Consider the following 25,894-nt stretch of genomic DNA (forward strand, 5'->3'; position numbering starts at 1 on the left):
TTTTGAAATAAGAACATAAAATACTTAATGTTCTAGAACCATGGTTCCCAATTAGTGGTATGTGTGCCCCCAGGAGTACGCGAAATTGCATGAAGGGGTACGCGCGGCAATCTAAAATCAGTCGATTTAAAATTTAAATGCATGAGATGAAGCAATCAAAAAAATAATGGGTGGACCATCAAAAATTCAACAATTTACAACATGATGTCAAATGCACAAATTTGTTTACTTATAACTAAAAATATTCTAAAAATTTCATCAAAAAAATGCATTTGTGACAATACCTAAATGAAATTCTTATGCAAGAAACAAAAATTGTACAATTAACACAATTTGTTTTTGCGAAATTAATTTTGAAAATTTTTGTCGCTGTTATTTCTTGCGTGTGACTTCTCGCAGAGTATAATGAGACTGAGTTTAATAATCAGTTGCGACATCTCACTTCTAAATCTGGCTAGAATTTATCATGTCAGCGAAGCGGCAATAAAATATTTACTACCATTTTGCACAACATACGTCTGCAAGAGCGGATTTTCGGCCATGGCAAACATGAAAACTAAACGTCATCACCAACTTCGACTTGAAGATGACTCGAGACTGAAGCTGACCAAAAACCAACCAGATTTTACAAAGTTGTGCAAAGAAAATCGTGCACATTTGTCACATTAAAATTAAATAATCTTATGTTATTTTCATTATTATTAGAATTGTATTTTAAAGGAAATAAATTAAAAAAAAACTTCTATTTATCACTAGCTGTCTACCCACAGCTTTGCCCGCATTATATTGAATTTTCTCATGGGGTAAGATATTTTCTCACAGTAAAATGTAGCCTATGTCCATCTCCAACATGTAAGCTATTTCTGTTCCAAATTTTATTAAAACCTGTTCAGCAATTTAGAGGTGAAAAGGTGACAGACAGACAGAATTGCCTTCGAATTTATAATATTAGTATGGATTAAGATGAATTTCTGCTATAAGGGGTACATGAGTTTGAGCTCTTTCTTTAAGTGGTATGCAGGAAAAACTAATTGGGAACCATTGTTCTAGAACATTTCAAAATTCCAGCAGCTAGATAGTAACATCTAAGTTAACTTAGTGCCTTCTGCCACTTTATCTTACCTTCTTTTTTAAAATCCACAAAACTCACAAATCAAATTCTTACTAACATTGACATAGATTGTAAACACCCATTAACTGATTACACCACCGGAAACAACTATTACTCCAAAGTATAATCAATGCACAAAATCCAGTTTTTCGCCCTCTGACTGCCATATTCTATCCAATTCCTTTTTCTTCTACTTCCTGAAGGAGTTATATCCTGAATTTTCCTATTAAGAATATATCTCCATGCCATTGGCAAACTTTTTGAAGCTTTACCATTAACAATCTCTTCCTCTAAAATCTTCTTATAAATCCTTGAGTACTTTGTGTGTTTTATATTTTCTTCTCTCATTTTAATAATTTTGCCTTCGTCCCAAATATCTTTCATTTCCTTCCTCATTCCTTCTTGATTCAATGCTGTAGTTATTTTTTTACTTCTTATGTCTTGATACTCATCTATCCTAGTTTTAGGAGTTCTCTTAGTTGCTGCTATAGAAATCTTTCTCTTCTCTTTCTCAGTTATCGGAATTATGTGAACACCTGCTCTATCAAAATTGTTATGATTTGTCTTATCATTTTGCACAAGTTCAAATAGAATACTATGTCTTTTATATTCAAGGTGGTTACAATTACAGTATTTCTATTTATAGTGCCCTGTAGTTTCAATTAATAAGCAGAATAGCACCAAAATTTGAATGTACAGTAAAACCTGTCTATGGCGACCACCCACGGTTCCTTCAAAAACTGGTCTTTTAGACAGGTGGTCGTCCAATACAGGTGGTCCTGTAATAACGTATTTCCGTACGCATTTTGCGTACTTTTTAACCATTTCTACTAAGCAAAACTCTAGGTGAGCAAAAATAAGCGAATTTTTTCAACGATAGGGCTATATTGGTATTGTATTTTATTTTAAAGATTAATACAATACTCGCATTTTCTCGATTATAATGCACACTTTCTTTTTTCCGACTTAATTAATTCGACTCAGTNGAATGCAGGTGGTCGCCTAAGCAGTTTTCACTGTATACTAGTATGTAAAGGCATAGAGAGGAAGATTATGTAGGAAAAAAATTATTTACAAAATATGCTGATAGGGGAAATACATGGTTGTACAAAATCAGATACCATATAAAGGAGTTCAGAAAAGAAATAAAGACAAATCTAAAATGCAGTTTAAAATCTTTATTCTTACAGCCTGAAAATCATTCATTGTTTATTCACGATATTGAAAGATGCCATTGACATTGCCGTTGAGCTTTGATGATATTGTTTTAGGACAGAAAGTCCGTGTGATACATGGTATGCGCCTTTTCAGAATGCAACAAATCTGGAGAAATGCTTCTTATATGGTAAATTATATTGTCCTTTAAAGCTGATAGTTAGGGATACTTCCTTAATATGTTGAACGCATTTATGTTAAGATGATGTGTTTCTGAGGAATAAATGTATGCATTGTATTATTTTGATTTTTATTTGATAAGAAATGAAATACATTTCTTCAAATGTGAAGCAATTTAAATGACTGCTGCAGATTATGAAGTTATATTAATTTGTTAATTTTGCAGGAAATGTTAATTCATTCAATGCCAGATTTTATCATTACTTTCTTTCACACTGCAGATGCTGATATTTTGATGATGATAGACATTTAAATGGCTTTAAAATATCATTACCATAACACTTTTGATTTAAAAGTATTTAACTATGATTGATACTAAGTTTTGTCTTGATTTTTATATATAAGATTTTAAGGATCTTTAGTGTTTCAAATGTAATTAGAATATAATTGAGTATATAAAAAATGTTTCTTATTCAATTAATTGTAACTACAGTAGAGCATCGATTATCCGAATCAATTGGGGACTGGGGTTGTTCGGAAAATCAAATTTTTGGATAACCAATTGTGTACAAAAAAATATATTAACCTATCCCATGTTGAAATTCGTTCAAATCCTGGCAGCACTGGTGTGACCTTCTCACGGTCGCACCAGTGCTGCCAGCTAAAACACGCACACTAACAAAAATAATATTGGCGTAGCCCAAGACAGCCAAAGATTGCAGTGCCACATCACTAGTGGAAATTTAAATTTGCCGACTGGAAAGCTTTCGGTTAATTGACGTTTCGGTTGATCGATATCAGATAATCAATGCTTTTCTGTATATGTAATCTTTATTATTTATTTTAAAATATTTTATATATTTATTTATTTATTTCAGAATGTCTATTGTTTCATATTTTTTCAAAATCTCAATGTCTCTTAGAGTAAGTAAAATTTATTAATTTCTTGTAATAATTTTATCTACTGTACACACATTAACTAGTTTTATTATTTAAAATTAAAGTGGAAACAGTCTTCTTTTCTGAAATTCAAACCATAACAACAACACATTTTATTATATAATTACAATTAATGCTAATGTTTCATATGATAGATGAATGGCAAATGAAACAAGGAAATAAAATTCATACATCTTAACTTTAAATATAATCTTAATTGCCATTTGTTAAGGTTGTAGATTATAAAGTTGGTAACAAAAATTGGATGATATTTTGAATAGGAAATTCTAGATTCATTTTCTGTTTTATTTTTGACCATATAAAGGACTAACAGGACTGATTTATTCATTTACTATCTGTTTTAAAATTCAATTGTAATTCCATGAATCTTGTCCACATAGATTTGTCTTGAATTCAAAAAAATTAAACTCAATTCACAATTTATAATCTTGGCACTGTTTCCTTAATTTGAAATATTTTATCAAATCTATATAAATAAAAATGTAAATGTTCGTTTGTTCAAAATCTTAAATCTCTGAAAGTTCTTAACTTATTGCTTTGAAATTTTGACGCAACATTGCATTCGAATACGTGCGTGTTTTTATATTATATAGATGTTGAAATTCCCCCCACAGGGGAGAGGAACAAAATTAAGGCTTACCATGAAGAACTGGTCTTCTATTATACTATTTTAGATGCAGTTTTTTGCATTTTTGATTGTGTTTTAATAGGGTACGTCAAGAGAATGTACAGTAAAGAAGGAATTTTTTGAATTCCCCACTCCGCGGGGAGTGTTATACATTTATAATAGATACATTTGAGCCACAGCTAGTGTTTAATAAATATGTTATATGTAACAAATAATTCTTGCATTGACAGATTTTGACAATTTGCAAATGTTATTTTGCGGAATTCCGTTAGTTTTTTCCTAGAACATTTACTAGTGTGAAAATGAATGCTTTTATGATTTTTATGACAAAGATGATATCTTAACATTACATGAAAATGTGTTTTTCTATAATGTTAAGATTTTTCCTTATTTTATTTAAACATTTAATTTTTAATGTTTTTCTGTGGAAATAGTTAATTTTAATTGTATTTAACTTAATTTTTCTTTGACTATTAAAGAAACTGAAATTCATTCAGTTTGTGTATTAATCTTTTATATTTCAAATATTGTATAGAACTTACGTTAATGTATCAGTTAATGTATAAAAAAGTAAAATTTGTATTCTGTATTTATTTATTTAAATTTTGACACCACAATTAAAAAAAAAAAGGAAATACAAGAATTATCTGATCATAAAATAAAATACAATTATCTGCATTAAATGCTTATTTCTGGTAGCCAGTTATTTAAATTTACCACAAAGGAACAATCCATAGTATTTAGAAGTGTTATGACATTTAGAACATAAGAATTCTGGAGCAATGTTTCATTTACATATTAAAAAACAAAGCATCTAAACATCATTAGTGCACAGGATTTTCTAAAATTAGAGACAAATGGACAGAAGTATTAGGTAAAAGAAATTGGGAGAATATAGTTACACTTCCAAGACAGAAAAATGAAGGAGGCAATTTGATATAAGAAAAGAATGAAAAATTAATATTTCAGATGATCTGGAAATCAATATTAATACTGCACATGTGCATGGCTTGTTTTTACAACTCAGAATAAAAATGTGTCATTTTAAGTATTGTTTGATCTGTCGAAAATGATTTGAAAGTTCAAATTTGGTTTTAACAGTATCTTATATTTGTTAGGAAGCTGAAGCCGTCTTAAAACAGGACAAAAACATTCCTTTGTGGTAAATTTAAATAATTGACTACCTGAAATAAGCATTTAATACAGATAATAATATGAAGCTAAAAACCCGTGAAGATTTCTGGCCCCATACACAAACCACAAACCTAAATTATCTGTATAAACAAACCACATGCATGTGCATTATTAACATCACTTCCCAGATCATAATATTTGAAAATGCAATTAAGATTTAATTTTATGTTGTGATTTTTGTTATATTGGAAAACCAATATCTGATATGATTTAAAAAATATAATTACATCAAAGAATATTTTACTCCAAAATAGAATCTGTATTTAAATTTTGTTTTGTAATCTGAAGAAGGCTTACCAATCATATGTTTTAAATTTATCTGCTGGAAAAGTGTATAAGGTGTATGTAATTATATATTATTAAATTGTAAACCATTGTTCTGTAAATATCTGTGCTTTAAAAATGTTTTGCTAAATAATAAAACAAAATTATGTTCTCATTGCCTTTAATATATAGACATGTAAATAACAGAGGTGTCTGTTCCGGTCTAACTCCCCCTCATTATCAGGATGGTATGAAATAAAGATTAAGAGGAAGATTGGTAAGATTTCTCTCAGTCAGGATCCTCACATCACTTAGTCTAAACTTGTGGATTAAGACGTGTAAAATTATCTTACCTTCCAAGCGGTTGAAGATATAATTCAAACTTGACCAGAATTTATAGGAAGATATTATATTCAAACGTTTCTACTATAACATGAGCCAACGATGGAGTTAAGCACTAACTTTGACAGTTTAGAAAATAACTATATTTATTTTATGAGATTATAATAAAGATTGAGTACATAATAATGATTACTAAGTTAACATATAGGATAAATCCAACAATTAATTATATGAGGACGTTACATCCAAACCTGTACTTCTATTGAAAGAGAGTTTACAAACAAAGTGGTTATATTACCTGACATCCATACATAACAAATAGAGAGAGTCTATTAGATTGTGGGATTATATATTTAGAGTCTTCAGAGGAGGATTACTACTTCGTCAGATACGCAGCGAGGGCACCAAATGGGAACGATGACTAAAGCCTTGATGGACTTAAGCGTAGCACATGAAACAAGACTAGAGCAAGGCTAGAAGTGACCTTTACCCTTTTATACAAATTTGACATCCAATAGGATTATTGAGATGTCACGCTATGCTTCCATCCAGGAAAGGAAGTCAAGTGATTGTAAGGATAGTTTGGCAGGTTACCACTCTGGAACTATTGTTTTGAGAGGAACTAAATATTCTTCTCTCTGAGTCAGATGAAGTCAAAGACTGATAATTTTTTCATCAAGTTTAAATTTTAAAATAACATTTTAAGATTTCTCCTAAATCCCAGATTCTCACAGTTTTACAGATTGATTCTATAATTACTTTTATCACATAATTAAATAATGTATATCCAATAAAAGAGAATTAGAATAGAGAATTTAAAGTAGAGAATATTGTTTATACTATAAATAATTTATAATGTAATAATTTAATATTGTATTAAACAAATCAGATAGTTACTAAAATAAGCCATTTTATTTTTAGACTGTCCATAATAAAATTGTAGACGAATATGGAATACCATACTGGGGATCTTATATTATCTTTGCATTGGCAACGATAGTAATAGGAGCATTGCTTGGATTGGTAAGCATATTTTATTATTGATAAAAAGTTTATTTAACCAAATAGCTTTTAGGTTATGAAGATTAAACTTATAGAAAAATTTCAAACATTTTGATATAGAACAGTCTATTAAACTTTAAACATTGGACCTGACATGTTAAAATATAATTTGATTACAGATAATTGTTTGTATGATTGATCTAATGTTTCCTGCCAAAGCACCGATGATGTCCGTTCCCGACAGTCCACAACGCGAATCCTCAGAAAAAGAGGACGAGAAATCTGAGGTAACGTATGCACTTATTGCATTCATAAAAATTTAGCAACTGTTTTATGATATTAAAATTTAAATGAAACTATATTGGTAGAAAAAATTTCAAATGAATTGGCAGTTTTTATATTCCTATTAATATAGGAATATAAATATTAAGAGTTTTTAGATATTGTCATTTTATTTAGTCACTGTACCTACCATAAAAAAGTGAAATAACACTAAAGTTTGTCATTATATGGAGCATTAATCCATGCCAATGCTTGGCTTTTATAATTTTTAGTCTGTATTTATGGTGGGTAATGGAAATAAGACCGTGATAAGAATTCAATTTGAAACAAAAAATTTTACTATTGAACTTCAACAGATCAGTTTCAGACACATGACTTTATGCGTAGAAGATATTGAAAGAGGCTTTGCTTTGCACCTATGATGAGAAAATACAGGTTACAATTGTATGAATTAACTATTAGAAAAATTGATCAGTTTATTATGAAATTATTAAACTGTCGGGTGCTTTAAGCTCAGTAATAGTGTAATTTTATTAATAATATATAAATATATAGGAGAAGGTAAAATTTAAATTACAGGTGCACTCGAGGATGGACTCAGAGCTTTAGATAACATCTCTGCTTAATTTATTGCAGTGTTCCAAATAGTATCTTTGTAAAGTTTGAGTTTCTTCAGATGTTTCAGTTGCTAAATTGGCTGTATAGACTGGCTTCATTGAGAAGAATCTGTACATCATTTTTGGTTGAAAACATTGCTAATGCTGTCTTAGAAAGATGATAGTTAAACGTGACAACTTTGTGGGTTTTAGATTTATCCTTCTTAGTTGTGTAATCAGATTGTTATTTAAAGATGATATTTTTGATAAACCTTGAAGCATACATATGTTTCACTACAGGCAACCCAGTATCTAGCGGCCTTTGTGAACTAGTTCTTTGTCACCTTGAAGAGGTTCTCCCATCTGCTAATAATCAAATTGTTTTTTACATTCATTATATGATCTCATCTGGTGACAGACTGAATTTTCCCCAGTTCTTAACATTCAATGACAACAATCCCTACAGCCTCTACCTCTGTCTTGAGCACTTGAGCAACACCATCATGTTCAATTCCTGGACATCCTTCACACTCACTGATAGCCACTACATTTTGACTAAAGTTTACAGAAAATCAGAGTACAAGCCACTATTTATTTTACAGAAAATCCTTATCTATTTAAAACATCTGCCTACAAAACTCTGGTCAAAAGAGCTTTCTCCCACTCTATCAACATCATCAACAGAGATATTGAACTAAATTATATCACAAATACAGTGAAACTACATGAAAATCCTTCAAGCATTGTCAAAAATTTTATCCTTAAGTATCAATTTGGTTATATGATAAGGATGAATCTAAAACCCACAAAGTTGTCAGGTTTAACCAACATCTCTCCAAGATTTACAAACTGTGGGAACAAACAAAGTTACCATCTCCTACAATCTCTTACATGAGAAACTCAACTGTATTCTCTTTATTAGAAAATGCCAAAGATTCAGAATACACACCAGGTGATTTATGTTTGTATTAACAATTTGTAATTTCTATTTGACATTGTTGTTGACGTCCACCAATGAAGTAATTATTCCGTTTTATTTAAAGTAATGTTAGGATTTTCAAATGTACGTTTGACTGCTATTCAACCTTGTGATAACAATTTAAAAATTGTTGTAAATCATTTTTATTTATTAAATTATGTTATATGTTGATTATTATTGGTGTAGTTTCATTATTTGTACTTAGTTAAATCCAGTTTCAAGTGTTGCATATTATTGTGCAATTTAAAACTGCCATTTCAATCAAGTGTTAGGATGTCATAATTTCAAACAAATGTTTAAACTTTTAAATGCTCAAAAAGCTTTAGAACAAGNTTTTTTTCCAACAAATGATAATTCAACAATAATACAGAACTGGCCACTCTGTTTTCTCTGCATGTACTGTGAATAGATAGCCATACACCTTCTCTCTGTAATGTATTTTAATGGTGAACTTAAAAGAGTTCTTTAATCTTTCAGAAAGTGTTTATGCCAATGCCGTGTGTTACATAAACTGCTATTAAAGATAAACAATTGAAGTATGCTAACCTTACATGTTCTTTGATAAGTGAATATATTTATAATAAATTAGTAGTACTGTACATACTAAACCGAAACAATTTTTTGTGACGAGTTACTCACTTGTCGGCGTCTTGTTCAAACATGCAATACGAACGCGCCGCGTCTGTGCTTGTTTGTGTTTGATTCTGTCACACAATTAGTCAGACTGGTAAGCTGTTAACTAGGAATTTTAGCAATTCTTGTGTTTCTTGAAAGGCGTGAGTGCAATATTATTGTCAAAAAGGTAATATTAGAGTTTTTTTTNAATGCTTGGCTTTTATAATTTTTAGTCTGTATTTATGGTGGGTAATGGAAATAAGACCGTGATAAGAATTCAATTTGAAACAAAAAATTTTACTATTGAACTTCAACAGATCAGTCTCAGACACATGACTTTATGCGTAGAAGATATTGAAAGAGGCTTTGCTTTGCACCTATGATGAGAAAATACAGGTTACAATTGTATGAATTAACTATTAGAAAAATTGATCAGTTTATTATGAAATTATTAAACTGTCGGGTGCTTTAAGCTCAGTAATAGTGTAATTTTATTAATAATATATAAATATATAGGAGAAGGTAAAATTTAAATTACAGGTGCACTCGAGGATGGACTCAGAGCTTTAGATAACATCTCTGCTTAATTTATTGCAGTGTTCCAAATAGTATCTTTGTAAAGTTTGAGTTTCTTCAGATGTTTCAGTTGCTAAATTGGCTGTATAGACTGGCTTCATTGAGAAGAATCTGTACATCATTTTTGGTTGAAAACATTGCTAATGCTGTCTTAGAAAGATGATAGTTAAACGTGACAACTTTGTGGGTTTTAGATTTATCCTTCTTAGTTGTGTAATCAGATTGTTATTTAAAGATGATATTTTTGATAAACCTTGAAGCATACATATGTTTCACTACAGGCAACCCAGTATCTAGCGGCCTTTGTGAACTAGTTCTTTGTCACCTTGAAGAGGTTCTCCCATCTGCTAATAATCAAATTGTTTTTTACATTCATTATATGATCTCATCTGGTGACAGACTGAATTTTCCCCAGTTCTTAACATTCAATGACAACAATCCCTACAGCCTCTACCTCTGTCTTGAGCACTTGAGCAACACCATCATGTTCAATTCCTGGACATCCTTCACACTCACTGATAGCCACTACATTTTGACTAAAGTTTACAGAAAATCAGAGTACAAGCCACTATTTATTTTACAGAAAATCCTTATCTATTTAAAACATCTGCCTACAAAACTCTGGTCAAAAGAGCTTTCTCCCACTCTATCAACATCATCAACAGAGATATTGAACTAAATTATATCACAAATACAGTGAAACTACATGAAAATCCTTCAAGCATTGTCAAAAATTTTATCCTTAAGTATCAATTTGGTTATATGATAAGGATGAATCTAAAACCCACAAAGTTGTCAGGTTTAACCAACATCTCTCCAAGATTTACAAACTGTGGGAACAAACAAAGTTACCATCTCCTACAATCTCTTACATGAGAAACTCAACTGTATTCTCTTTATTAGAAAATGCCAAAGATTCAGAATACACACCAGGTGATTTATGTTTGTATTAACAATTTGTAATTTCTATTTGACATTGTTGTTGACGTCCACCAATGAAGTAATTATTCCGTTTTATTTAAAGTAATGTTAGGATTTTCAAATGTACGTTTGACTGCTATTCAACCTTGTGATAACAATTTAAAAATTGTTGTAAATCATTTTTATTTATTAAATTATGTTATATGTTGATTATTATTGGTGTAGTTTCATTATTTGTACTTAGTTAAATCCAGTTTCAAGTGTTGCATATTATTGTGCAATTTAAAACTGCCATTTCAATCAAGTGTTAGGATGTCATAATTTCAAACAAATGTTTAAACTTTTAAATGCTCAAAAAGCTTTAGAACAAGTTATTGATGTTTATTTTTCATTTCTTGTTTGTTGATTCTGATTATGGAATTTATGTTCTGAAAATGTTTAACTCTGAAAAAGGTGGGCTCTTTGAGTGTTCTAGCATTGACAAAATGAAACCCATCCAACGAATAAAGCGATAATAAATATAAATACGTCACACTAACCTTGTACAGTCGACCCCGCCTATAACACTGTTGATAATTCCATTTTATATGAATTCCATGTTGTACGAGTCACTTAGATTTTACAAATGCATGAGCCGTTCATAGCCCGGCACACGTATTTTAAAATCTAAGTGACTCGTACAACATGGAATTCATATAAAACAGAATTATCAACAGTGTTATAGGGGGAGTCGACTGTATAGCTTTCCAGATAATACTTAGAATGTAACACTAATATTTTTGACCCATTTCTAGGGTCTTCTTCAGGTGTTCTATAAATTTTCCTGGTGCGATATGAGTTCTATTTTGATTTTTAAATGTTCCAATTTCCAATGCTTCTATCTGTGAAAATTTATGTTTTAAAATTTCAAAATTTAAATTTCCAAAAGATGTAGCCTGCACTTCTGGCAGTTATAGCATTGTGTCATAAATAGTCTGCCATGCTCTCGATAGTTGTTTTTCTTCTTTAAAATTGATTGACAGGCCTTTGCAGTCCGCTTTAAAAATTTCTAACGCTTCCAGACTGCAAATTTTTAAACTATAACTGCCAGTGCAGGCATATGTCTTTTGGAGATTTAAATTTTGAAATTTTAAAAAATAAATTTTCACAGATAGAAGCATTGGAAATTGGAACATTTAAAAATTGGAATAGAACTCATATTGCATCAGAAAAATTTATAGAACACCTGAAAAAGACCCTAGAAATGGGTTGAACATGTTAGTGTTATGTTCTAAGTATTATCTGCAAAGCTATACAAGGTTAGTGCGACATATTTGTATTGACAAAATGTATTAATCATGTAGAACTTAATGCATTTACCTGGCAATTCCTGTGGACTCAGAGTTATTAATTTAATGTTAGAATAGGACCTGTCTGTTCTAGTTTGACTCAATGGGGAATGGAGGTCTTCCATATTTTGCCAGAGATCTTTCTAAGGGACCGTGAAAATTCTACTCATGAAATTAAAAGAATTAGTATTAGGTAATATTAGGCCATCCTCTTTATACATTTAAGAAGTATAAACATAAAGGATTCATTTGTGTCTCTGACATTTGAAAAAAAGTGCACCAGCAACTTTGGAACTCATTATACATTTGAAATATTACTTTATGGAAATGTCTAATGCTTACCACAAATATTTTTTATCTCAAGATTTAAATGATAAGTATTAAAATTAATCTACATATTCGTGGAAAATACTAAAAACATATTAATGGCCTTGACTTTTTTAGAGGATATTTACTTTCTAAAAGTTCATTAAAAACTTAATTACATGTGAGATTTAACTTAATTGTCTCAAACTGTCTGACATTAACTTTCGAGGAACCGCTACTCATCGATGAATATGATTAAATTGTATGCAAATAAACAGACATTTTAGTAGTTTTTTTTTTTTCGGAAATATTAATTCCATTCCTTACATAGGTCAATATTAAATTAACATTCTGATTATGAATAAAATAAAACAGCGAGACTAATTTGTTCGATATGCAAATAGGCCAATACTTAATAGGCCAGTAGGTTAGCCACATTTTTTTTATATGTATTAGTAATCTTCATGGAGAAATTGAATATCTAAAAATGTATATACAAAAAGATGGAAAGAACTTACCTATTCATTGACTGAACTATATAAAGGTTGCTATAAAATATTTATCATGTTAATTTAAATATAAAGTGCACTTTTTTTCATGTTTTTGAACTTGTGTGTGACAAGGTTGTGGTGTATTCTTTAAGAATCTGGTCCATTATAATATATTGTTTATTTTTGATACATTTTACTTTAAATAGTATAATAAATTCTTTTAAACTATGTTTACTTCTAATTATCGGCCAGTTCTTTGTGAAGTTTTTTAAAATTTGGAATATGTTTTTGCCTATTTAACACTATATTGTAAGTTATCAGCTGCACCATTTGATTAACATTGAAGTTATATCATTAATAAAAGAGATGCATTAGTATAATTATTTTAACTAAATAAAAAAACAAAAAAAAATTGATCAGTTTTATTATGCTTTTTTTTTTTTTATCATTTTAAAACTTTCGAGTAGAAATAGAAACTGCGATTATAGAAATTTAGACACTCGCAAAACCTAGCAGCAAAGCCAAAGATAATCATTAAAAATGACCAAAAATGTTTATAATTAAATTGTTTTTGCTGCTTACAAAGGTTTCATGAGTGTCTGATTTTCAAGTGTTATAATGCTGAACTACCAAGTAGACTAAGATGAATGGTCCACTTGGTAGTTTATTATCTGTGGTTTTTTCCCATTTCACTCTGCAGATCCAGTTTTTTTTTCCAACAAATGATAATTCAACAATAATACAGAACTGGCCACTCTGTTTTCTCTGCATGTACTGTGAATAGATAGCCATACACCTTCTCTAACTTAAAAGAGTTCTTTAATCTTTCAGAAAGTGTTTATGCCAATGCCGTGTGTTACATAAACTGCTATTAAAGATAAACAATTGAAGTATGCTAACCTTAAATGTTCTTTGATAAGTGAATATATTTATAATAAATTAGTAGTATGTTATTGCAATGTGATGTTAATATTAAAGATATTACAGGAAGAGAACGGAGACGACGATAACGATGAATCTGAGAACGATGACGAAGACGACATAAGAGACGACACAAAAGATGACGTAAAAGACAAAGTTAAAGATGCCAAATTGGGAGATCAGGAGTTGAGGAAGAGAAAGATGGAAGACAAAAGCGAAGACTGAACTCTTAGAACAGTTAAAATTAGTATTAAAATATATGCAACGGAATACACGAAACTTATTCCTGCACGGGAAATTCGGATCGAAACATATTCTTCCATAACAAATTGTTCTTAATTTTTTTTAAAAAAAACTTTATTTAAATACATTACTTATGTTTTATATAGTCAAAATGTTTTAGTTATTATCTGTGGTGTGCGTTTATTTAATTTGATTTCAAAACATTTCAATTTCAGATGAAATGCTCAATATTTAATTTTTGATTTATGAAGTTTATACTTATGTATATACACCCATATACACAACGTATAAATATTTTTACATAAAACTACATAAGCAAATATTTTATAAGCAGATAAGAAGAATAAATAGGTAAAAAATTATATTGCATACTTGGAGCGTATTAGCATTTAAATCCGATTTGATGAAGTTTTGATATTTTTTACGCTAGAATGTGTAGTTTTTTTTTAATTTTCAATAGCTTAAAATATTTGTACATTAAACTGTTGAAAGTTTTTGATGTTTTATAATAAATTACATGTATAAATAAACTGTCAAATAATAATTAACATGCTTTCTTAACAATTTAGTAATCAGTTTGTTTCTTTAATTTGTATCTCTTTTGACATTAGAATTTACTTATATTGTAGTTTGAATTAATGAAAATATACAGTAAATATTTATAATTAAACTGTTTTTGGGTTATTATTTTTTTCATTTTAATGTACAAATGTACAAAGTTATAAACCACTATTATTATAATTGTTATAATGAAAAGTATGGAAGTTTCTATTCTCCGACTATAGGAACTAAATGCCATTATTTTATACTCAACTCATACCTTTAGCAAATATGATTTTTATCATCATCATTGCAAAACTAAGAATGGATAACCGTTCCTTATAAGAAAGGGTATCTGCAGCACCTGACCTTCATTTTGGGAGTTGATTTTGAAATTGTGATACCAGTCGACCCCCCTATAACACTGTTGATTATTCCATTTTATATAAATTCCATGTTGTATGAGCCACTTAGATTTTACAAATACGTGTGCCGGGCTGTGAACAGTTCACATATTTGTAAAATCTAAGTGACTCGTACAACGTGTAATTCATATAAAACGGAATAATCAACAGTGTTATAGGGGGGTCGACTGGTACTAATAATTGTCTATCAAAACTATAATGTCAAAATTAAGCTTAGTATCTAAGAATAAGATCACGAATTCACTTTTCGAATTGTATATTTACATAAATATCCTACTGTAGTTCTTTCGAGTACAGCTTTAAAAAAGTTTTAAATCGTATTTTGGGATTTATTTCATTTTGTAATCATTATTATTACTATTTCCAAGAAGTAATTATAATATACTATAATTATACACACTATTAGCTGTATTAAGATTCTCTCTACCTGCTTACGTGGTGCATTTGCATTAATTCGGCTTTCAAAATTAAAATGTACAAGTATTTACAATATTTTTATTTTGAATTCCTCTTCCTCTACAAATTTGTCATTATTTTTCCCAAACATTTTGTAATGCGAAGAAATTGAATTACATTATGAAGAAGCAAAATTACTATATGAATTACTTTCATTTGTAATATTCTCTACAGAACAAGTAGACTTAAACGTACTAGTATTAAACATATGTAATTGCTAATAACCATTTCTGACAGGCCATCATTTTTGTATTATTGAGAAAAATTAAGGTATCGAAAAATTATTTCTCAAACACTTATCAGTTTTGCTAACTGCTATCTTTGGCACTTTTTTAACGGGGAATTATCATACTCATTATTAACAATGATACTTCCGACGTACGATAATATAGTACGATCTCGGCAATCTGACATATACGGAGCCTGAACGTGTCATATTCTGGAGATTGCCAGATTATTGGAAGTAAGATGAATTTGATGGTTTAATCATTTGAGAAGAAAACATTGATTTGCATGATATTGGTATGTATAAACATATACAGAACAGCAATAAAATATGAAAGGAGAGCAATTGTATGTTACTGTATTTTAGAGTTCTCAAATTAATTGTCAGTTCTTTAATTTTCAATTGTCTGCTATTTTATCATCCAACTGCTATTGCTGTAATTGTTGTGGTCAACTTGGTAGTTTCCCACTATGTTTAGTGGGAAATTTCAGAGGACTAGTATTTATATTTATACTGTATTATTATTGTAAGATACTGTACCTTTTTTGAGCATCTTAAGATGATAAGCTGAACAATCTTTAATATTGGGAAGCTTATCTATGACAACAGTACTAGTAACAGAGTAATGCCCACTAGTGTTGGATTACTGGATATGTCAAAGAAGAAAATGGCTGGATTACCAAGATTGTACTACTGTATAATTCCAAAATGCTTTTTATTGTATACATCAAATACAATTAAAAAGTTCCCTCACTTCAAGATTATGGCTTATTGTCCACAAACAGGAAAATCTGGAAAATTTAAGATTTCATTAATGTATAAATTGTCCTTTAACTGCAGAAATCTTGAACCATAAGTAGTGATACAAATGGTCCAAGATAGGGAACAAAGGAGAAACACAGATCATTATCATAAAACTGGCTTTGTTTATACATATTTGTCTTTATTTTTCATCTCTTATTCTTTATTTGCATACATATTGATGCAAATAAACCATGACGACGACAATCAAAGTTTTAGAGACTTGATTCACGTGAATGGGAAGAGGAAGAGAATATTGATACCGGCTGCTTTGAACCACCATCTAATGCAGTGTTAGGTACAGTACAATATCAATATCGCTTGATACAGCACTTCAGAATGAGTTTGAAGAAGCTCTAGAAAAATAGTTTTATAACAGCTTTATTATATAAACTTCCCATTACTGTATTTAGCAGAATAGTTCTAAAATTTTGTAATTGCATTGTAATATTTTGCTACAGCCTGTATTTGTTGTTTGTCTTAGTTTTTTGTTATGTGTCTATGTTTGGAAAAGTTGCAAAAAACTTGTTATTCTCCTGTTTTGTATTTAAATTTAAAAATAACATAAATAAAAGTATACAATGTGATCCACAGATTTTAAGACAAGGTTTGTATAAAGTAAAAACAATTCACCAGAATAATAATTAAAATTTTTTAAAAATTAACAAGTTCCTTTATAGCTGATACACTGTTGAATTATTTTTCAATTGTTTCGAGCCTATTACAAAACTCCTCTTTACAACAATTTCATTTTTGGAAATGTTGATTGAATCTTTAGTCTTTTAACTGCAATATTAATTTTGGAAATAAATTGTTTGGGTGATGGGTTAGATGAGTAGAATGGATGATCTAATGTTAAGACTTAGGACTTTTAAGTCAAAAACTGCCATACAATAGTTATTCCTACAGCTATGCACGAGAAACAAAATGCACAGTTTTTGTTTATTTAAATTCTCTGTTAATATGTAGAGAACTACAACTTTTAATTTTTTCAATTTTTCTGCTATTATGCAAGAAGTGATTCGTCAATCATTTTCTACTAATTCTGCAACAGCACCAATTTCTGTTTGATTTGTATGGCAACCATCGCGCTTATCATCCTTTACGGATTCTCTCTCTTCAAAACAAAGAACACAAACGATGGCGACTTTCCTTTCGCAATTTAAAGTAAACTTTGAATTTGTGATATTCGAGGAATCGGTAAAAGAGAATTTATTAGTATTATAACTGCATTTAATAATTATAATTAACACTCCAATATGGCTTATCAAACTGTATTGGAGTGTTAGAAAGTCGAAATCGCATCAAACACTCCAATTTGGTTTGTTACGACTCGTACCGTACATCTCCACCAATTGATAGTTTGAGATTATTATTTATACCGTTGTACACTTTCAATACATTTTGTACATATAAAATATTCTACAAAGATTGTTAAATGTTACAAGTATAATATTTCCCAACTATGTTACAAGTATAATATTTCCCAAAGAGTTTCATTTGCATTATTTCATTGTGAAATGTGAATAATGAATGGAACTGCATACATCCCACTAATTTAGGGTTTAAATATGACTAAAATATTATATAATATTCCATTATATTTCTATAAATGGATGTCGGTACAGACACAAATTAGGAAAAATTAAATTTGTAAGCACGTGTAGTACGCAAATCAGCAATGTGTAAAAAGGGCCTTATCCGATAGCAGAAAGACTTGTCTCCCACAATATTTTTCTACTAGAAAATTGGAAGGGGGTTTCAATGTATTTTTTTATTCTTCTTTTGTATCATAATACAAAAATTAAAACAGGAATGAGTACTGGACACCACAAATACACCTAATTTTGTGTAAACACTGAAAATTAATCCCCAACATTTATCCAATGCTTAAAAGGCCTCTAAAATCTTAACCTGCCAATACATAACAATTAAAACGTTTTTGATCAGTAGCCAACAAGAACCTAAACGATAACAACTGTATACAGAATTGTATTTTTACAAAGAAAACTTTACCGTAACCACCATTGTTATTTTGTCCTTGGAAATTTCGTTTACACCAATCAAAATATTTCCTAGTAATATTTTCGCAAACAAACTAATTAGCGGTAACGAAATTTAATAACTTTAATCCCCAATTTATACCATTTTTTCTTTCCATTTTTCAAATATAAAAAGAAATTCGTAGTGAGATACGCCTCTAAGAATTTGGGAAAATTTAATATCGTGACTTAAAACAAGACACGAATCGGTCACAAAGTCAAGCAGCAACACGCGAGAAACAGGAACTTGAGTTTTTTCCCCCTCCTTTTATTTTTTTAAAGGGTTTTGTAGCTAGTGTTTAATAAAACTCGATGTTTTGAAAGTGTTAGTGTTTGAAATATATAGAAAAAAAAAACACAGTAATCCGGAAAGCTTTGTTAAAATGAGTTCCAAGGACGAAAACTGCGGGTGGGTGCTTACCAGGAAGAGGAATTTGCAAAGGTGGAAAGGAGATTTAAACTGTCAATCACGGAAGGTTCGCTCGGAGCACGTGTTAAAACCACGAAAATCCGAGATTTTAAGTTGTAAAAAATGATATATATATAACCGATCTGCGTTTATATTCACGCTTGGAGTCGGACACAAGTCGAACTACTACAGTCGACGATGACTAAACGCTTTACACGCATTTTCCAGTTACTCGAGTTTGGTCGTAAGTGTCGGAGGAACGACGCGACTTCGCATCGCGCGCGCGTAACAATCGCCAAAGCGATTTTTTCGACTTGTCTCCCCGTTCTTTCCTCCCTCCCCGCCTCGTCCGTCTAGTCTCGATGGCAGAGCTCGTCGAGCCGACGGATCCTGGACCAAGTTTAAACACGGAGCTCGATGGTGAAGCGGAATCGACGAGACGACGAGTCGATACCATGGCGTCGTCGTCATCGGTGGGCGAAGGACCCACCGACAGCGCACGCACCATCACACACGAACTTAAAAATGGTAAGTCGCTCGTCTATTACTAACAATAGGGATTTAAAAGATCGAAGCCGTGCTCGTTCGGGGAGGGATAAACCCAATCTCTCAAGGTCGCGCGCCGTCGACCAATCCCGTAACTCTCGTTGACAAGACGTTCGCGTGTTTTCTTCGCGCCGCGACGCGCCGTGCGGCGCGACACTCCCGCCATTCCTTAATTAAAACGGTTTCTTTCGCTACTCGTAATTCCTACGCTTTAGAATGAAACGGCATCCGTCGGATAATGTGGAATTTACTTTATTAAATTTGTTTCGTCTACTCCGATACGCTACTGATTAATCAAACAGATGTGTAGGCGATTAAAAGAGGAGGAAGTACGAGTTTGCTAAGTGCAGCTTTGACTTTGACTCTGTTGCACTTCTTTCAGTTTTGTTTTTCCTTCTTACTGAAGTCTATTTTTAATTTTATTTGTTTTACAGAATCATTTTTCCTTTCAGTACGCATCTTTAATTTATATTGACACTTGCACGTAGACGGTTCAATTTTGTTTTAATACTCGATTTCGTCACCTTACTCAATAGATTACACATTAAAACGCCATTTTTTTTTAATCATCAGAATATAAATTTTAAATAAAGTTACGCTTTTGATTATTAAAATTAATAAGTTTTTGAAAGTTTTGAATTATTCTTCCCTAAATTTTTGGGTGCCTGGTGATAAACTGTACAATTTTAAAGTAATTTTTGAGTAAATTTCGTGTTAAAGTGCTTTTATTTACTATTTATAAATGGTGTTAAAAGTTGCCGATAAACAACTGTGATTGATACGTAACACACAAACAGTTTTTTTTATATTAATGTAACTGTCGTAAGCGGAATATTTATGAATATAAATGAATCGGTGGGGTTTCTCTTAAGTGCTATATTTATCTTGATGTTCCGCGTATGAATAGATCGTGCGGTGCTTCTGACATATTTCTGCTGCTGATGTATTTACTCGAACTGTTTTGCTCTACGAAAGATTACTTTTACCCGAAAAGAATATTTATTGCGTTGAACGGTGTCCGATTTAGGTGAAGCGAAAAGTTATGCGCCCCTAAAATCGGTGCATCCTAGGCTATAGCCTAGTCGGCGTGTTTGGTAATCGGGTGCCGGTGATGAGTAAAATATGTCAATGGTTGTTTACTACGGTGTTATCATTTTCTGAAAGTGTGGAGAGAACATGATATTCCTTTACGATAATACAAAAATCTTTAATTAAATCAAAATTTAATATATTTTTAAAGAATTTGAAGTTATTTCTCGTTATACTTTTTGGATACTTGATAACGTAACTTTGGGTCTTTAATTTTGAAACATCTTTGGAGTTTCTTTACATGCCGTTTGTTTTAAATGTGGATAAGCACTTTTATACTTATGACGGTGCTTTAAATTGACAGGAATGAGATGTATGGTCTCATTTGTGCCACTTTAATCCACTAAACTTTCATACGAGTTAATCATATAAAGGAGACAAGTTATCCATGACCAGATGAGTCACTCTTAGTGGAGTGAAGAAACCCACTATATGTATTTTTTGCTGATTTGTATAAATGTAAGTAAGCTGGCAGTTATTATTAGTTTAAATGATTGTCATTGGATGTTATAAATACCATGTTTAATTATTATTTTATTACTTTCATATGTGATAAATATTCATAAGTAGAAATTACGCTAAATAATTATTAGATTAAGTGAAGCATGTTTAAATTTTATTTAAATGTATTTGTAGTATTTTAAACATGATTTATTTATTTATTATCTTTGTTATAAGGTTATATAGGGTCCTGTAAAATTGTTAGTTTCAATATTACTGTACATTTTGATTAATAGCTTAAAAGGAAGTGAAAATTTTACAGTAGAATCTAGTTTTTCATTCGTTTACATAATTAGCATCCTATCAATTTTTATTTTATTATGTTGTTGTCTATAATCATGCCAGTGTGACTGATAAAAGTTTGATAAAGTATTGTTTTATGTTATGACACTGATATTGATAAATCATAGGGATGTATTAGCACTTAAAAACATATTATTTTATAGATAATCTTCAATTAGCATTATACAAGTGACTTATAGAAATGAGTTTAGTCTTCATGATACGTTTAACTCATGATACGTTTAACTTTTTTAATGCTTATATATTACTTTATAACTCTATATAAGCTGCTTATGATAAAAGTATTGTAATTTTGTGAGGATAACGTGCAGATTAGCTGTGTTTAGAAATCAAATTGAAAATATGCGCAGGTTGTGATGGGGATTTCTGCTGATTTTAACTCAATTACAATCAATCAAACAGCCTTTTTTTCTTTGTTCAAACTTACCAAGATCATCTTTAATTAAGTATGGTGGTTACTGGCTCAAATATAGAAGATTAAATATATATTTTGAAAACTGACAACTTTCTGATAATTTTTTGCTCTCTATATGATAACTTTCGGAGAAGTGTTTAGCCATTTTTTATGGAATATACTACATCCATTGCATTATAAGTTGTCATAGATTATATACATGGAATTACAGAATCAGTTAAACTGTAAATAATTGAAAAGATTGATAGTTTAGTTAGCAAACTGTGCTTTAGAGTTTAAGTTTATATAATGTGGAATGAAAGGATATTTACAGAAATGAAGGCTAGAATTAAGCTGTAATTTATATCTTCAGTTACTCATAAAACCTTTAAAAACAGCAAAAACAATTTAATTATGAATGTTGTCAGTCATTTTTAAAGACCATCCTCAAGTTGGGCTTTAAAAAATGACCAAAAATGTTAGTAATTAAATTGTTTTTGCTGTTTTTAAAAGTTTTATGAGTGTCTGAATTTCCATATTTACAGTTTCTACTTTTAGTGATTTATATCTGTCTCTATCAGCATCTTAGCCATAGTTTTTAACCAATGACAGTTGTCAAATAGTTACTCAGAAACAAGGAAGTGTTGCATAGGAAATATATAGCTTACAGCATATGCTATTACTGATTTATATAATCAGTCATGTTTGGAACTCAAAATTACTTGAACCTTTTTCTTGTATATTTTCCATTTCTGCTACAACAGATCAAACTTATCCCATTTCATAATAGAGTCTAAAATAAAAGTATTACCCCAAAGTTTTGCACTTTTGGTCTGTGTTTATTTTAAACAAAAATGTTGTGTGTATAAACTTAATATTAAGGTAAAGAAATTGTTTTTTTCCCTTAGTATAATTAAATTAATTAAAAATCTACTAATGTGAGGTAGATAATAAGGACATATCACTGGTGTGATTATCTACTTCACATTTTAAATAGGTATTTTTCTCTATTTAAAATCATTGAGAAATGTGTGTGATCTTCTTAAGTAAAGATAATGTCAATGTTTTCTGAATGTCAGTATGATTATTAATTATGAATGAGTTAAAAATTTTTCACTTATAAATCAAACTGTTGAAAATGCAAATTTAAAAATAATCTTTTCCACTTGTTTAGATATCAAAAGCATTTAGTTTATGTAGATGCATTTAAAATTGCAATATTTGAGCATAAGTGTGCATGCCAAAATGCCAGATACGTGTACTGTTATATGCACATTATAATGCCTGAAGTGTGCATTATGTATGTTAAAAGTGCCAGTCATTTACACCAAAATTTGTAAGTTGAAATGCATAGTACTCTTCTTCTGTCTGTGAGCAAATCTCACCAATGTCTGTTTACATCAAGTGGGAGAAGATAAACATGCAAAGGGATTTGAAAATCATGTCACATAACATGCATTAGAATAAAATAATTGTATAAAAGTATCTTAAAGTACTTTATTAATAAATACAAAGTCATATGTTTCAAAAGTGACTTCACAGCGTGTTTGTGTGAAGTTCAATAGTAAATTTTTTTTTGTTAGAAAACAATAGTACAAAATGAATTTTTGTCTTCTAATGTTCCAATTTCTTCCTTGTCTTCTGGCACCCTTTAGTATCATTCGCTTGGACTTGGTAGTGTACCACTTTGAAAATCAATGAAAGTACACAATGAAGTTAGTTACGAATAAAATTACATGTTCAATAAAACTTTATAACTTTTCTACGCTATCTAATCAATCATTATTGAATTTGTTTCTATATATACAATTGTTTACAAGATATTTTAGGATGACTGGGTTAAAATAATGTGAATTAGACGTTCAAATTTGCAAGCTCATCTGTAATTAGGTGGTGGAGTGATATTCTCATAGGAACTGTACATACACAAAAATGATTCACTACATAGATAGTAGAAGTAGACTTCAGATGATTAAAAAAAAATAGCACTTGTGATTATGCAAATAAGATATAAAGTTTATAAAGCACTTACTTAGTCCTGAAAAGGGTGAAACCTGCAAAATATGCATTAAAAATCATAAATACATATATAATTACCTCTTTCTAACCTGTTACCGGTGTGTCTACTAACTCTTAACGATCCAAAACGAATCAAAACTAACGTTTTCGAACCCTTAACCGGTTCTTCTTCAGGTTTTTTCGAATCTCTGATGGAAAATGCAGCTCGTAAAAACTTTAAATTCGAAATATGTAAGTTCGAATGCACGTTTCCCGTTTCCGTCGTTGTATGTCATGCGCAGTCGACTCCAAACGGGCTATCATAAATTACTATTCATAAACGCTAGCCACGCTGTTGATAACGTAATCTCTTCTTTATAATTGATGCATTGATTATCCTTAAGGTTAGCCAAATATATGCTGGCCGCCTCTAGCCATCTGATATGGTGTACGTGCCGTGCGGTGCGGATAATTCTTGCTTTCTTAAATTCGGGTTCTATATCTGGATCGGAAGCATATACTGCTAGGGTCGTCGTGTTCCTTTGTTTCTGAATATCCGCAGCGTGTTCTTTGAGTCTAACCTCTAAGGATCGCTTGGTGGAGCCCACATACAGAAGGTTTTTATCACATCTGCGATCTATAATCGGTATGCTGTAGACCCCTGACAGCTTATCCTTGTCCGGTTGATCTTTTCCGTTGGTTAGGATGTTGAAGATCGAAGCGCATCTTCTGTATGCTATACGTATGTGGTTCTTTTTAGCTATTTCTCCATATATTCTTCCAATATACGGATTATAAGTGACCGGAATGATCTTATCCATATCTTGTCGTTCTTCTCTTAGCGGAAGGTCTTGAGTTGTGTTTTGATACTCATGCCATAACTTGCTTACGAGTCTGCCGTATCCGTGTTCATCGGCTATTCTTTGTATACATCCTAGCTCTGATTGTAGGGCTGGCTCGGTAGAAGAGTGTGTGTGTGCTCTCTTAATTAGAGCCTTAAATGGTGCCACTTTATATTGCGGTGGGTCACATGACCCTACTGGTATGTATATACCTTTTGTTCCTAGCTTACGGTATACTGCCGTTTGAATTACCGACTCTTCTACCTTGATATCAATATCCAGGAAGTGTATATTCGTTTGGTGCGCTTGTTCTATTTCTAAGGTTAATCCATATGTGTTATTATTCATTGTGTCGACGAACGCCTTTATGTCCGGTATTTCTTTCCATAATATGATAATATCGTCAACATATCTCTTGTATAAAATGATGTTGTGAAGGTGGTGTGGTAGGACCTTAGCTTCGAGTAGTCTAACCACCATCTCGCATAAGTCCCCAGAGATCGGACTACCCATAGGGACTCCTCTTCCTTGCGTGTACACGCTACCTTTGAATTGGAAGAATGAATTGTAACACAATAGATGGGCCATCTCCAGAATTTGCTGGTGTACCGTATTATCGTTGATGATAGATAATAGTAAATCTCTGATGGCGCAAAAGGCAGGCGGGAGAAGGATTGATGGAAACAGCGACTTGAAATCCAATACTGTGAGAAATTTTGGTGTTACGGTGATCTTCTTTAGGGTCTCTATTAGGGTCATAAATACATATTTTATTTGCATTTTTAAAAGTGCTTATAAAATATACTTTATCAGACAGTATTAATTGACCTACTTGGACCGAAATCATGTTCAACATCATAGTATTTAAGAAGGAATACATGCAAGTGCATACAAGTCCAGCTCTTACAAATAACTTTGTTAGAATATTTAAATGAGAGCAGAACAGATCTGTTTGAAGAATGTGACTGTTTTATCTTTTATTATTTAGTTTATAAGTGAACTTTTATGTAATGTAAATTTGATAATTTCTTCATATTTGTGTACGTTTGTTTTAATTTTAAAATAGCTAATTCTAGATAAGTATTCATGCTGTCTTTAATAAAAAGAAAAAAATTTTATAACTAAATAAAATTTACTTTAGCTGCGTACCTGGAAATCACCAAAGTTTCTGACTTTGTAATTCTCAGATTGCTGCACAAAATATTTGCTGATAACTTTTGTATTAATA

The 25,894-nt window shown here is 30.8% G+C and overlaps 2 protein-coding genes across 6 annotated transcripts in view; one reads left to right on the forward strand and one right to left on the reverse strand.

Moving 5' to 3' along the window:
- Positions 1–14,550, forward strand: part of LOC111634550 (thioredoxin-related transmembrane protein 1-like) — a 33,116-nt gene extending 18,566 nt beyond the window's left edge. For all 5 annotated transcript variants that reach the window (XM_023379346.1, XM_023379349.1, XM_023379347.1 and 2 more), the window contains exons 5-8: positions 3,325–3,370; positions 6,756–6,857; positions 7,016–7,123; positions 13,918–14,550. In XM_023379346.1, the coding sequence (XP_023235114.1) occupies positions 3,325–3,370; positions 6,756–6,857; positions 7,016–7,123; positions 13,918–14,076 (415 nt within the window). In that variant the 3' untranslated portion in view covers positions 14,077–14,550. The remainder of the gene's footprint in view (positions 1–3,324; positions 3,371–6,755; positions 6,858–7,015; positions 7,124–13,917) is intronic.
- A 9,594-nt stretch (positions 14,551–24,144) lies between these two features.
- Positions 24,145–25,425, reverse strand: LOC111634549. The gene has a single exon (XM_023379344.1). It carries the CDS (start codon positions 25,423–25,425, stop codon positions 24,145–24,147), a length of 1,281 nt encoding a protein of 426 aa, XP_023235112.1.
- Positions 25,426–25,894: the final 469 nt, after the last annotated feature.

The sequence above is a fragment of the Centruroides sculpturatus genome, unplaced genomic scaffold (assembly GCF_000671375.1).
Source record: "Centruroides sculpturatus isolate CEXI.00-Female unplaced genomic scaffold, Cexi_2.0 scaffold861, whole genome shotgun sequence".
NCBI classification, from domain to species: domain Eukaryota; kingdom Metazoa; phylum Arthropoda; class Arachnida; order Scorpiones; family Buthidae; genus Centruroides; species Centruroides sculpturatus.

Bases quoted from the DNA above. Each gene is read 5' to 3' on its own strand.
- LOC111634549 (XM_023379344.1), bottom strand. From the start codon at position 25,425: ATGACCCTAATAGAGACCCTAAAGAAGATCACCGTAACACCAAAATTT.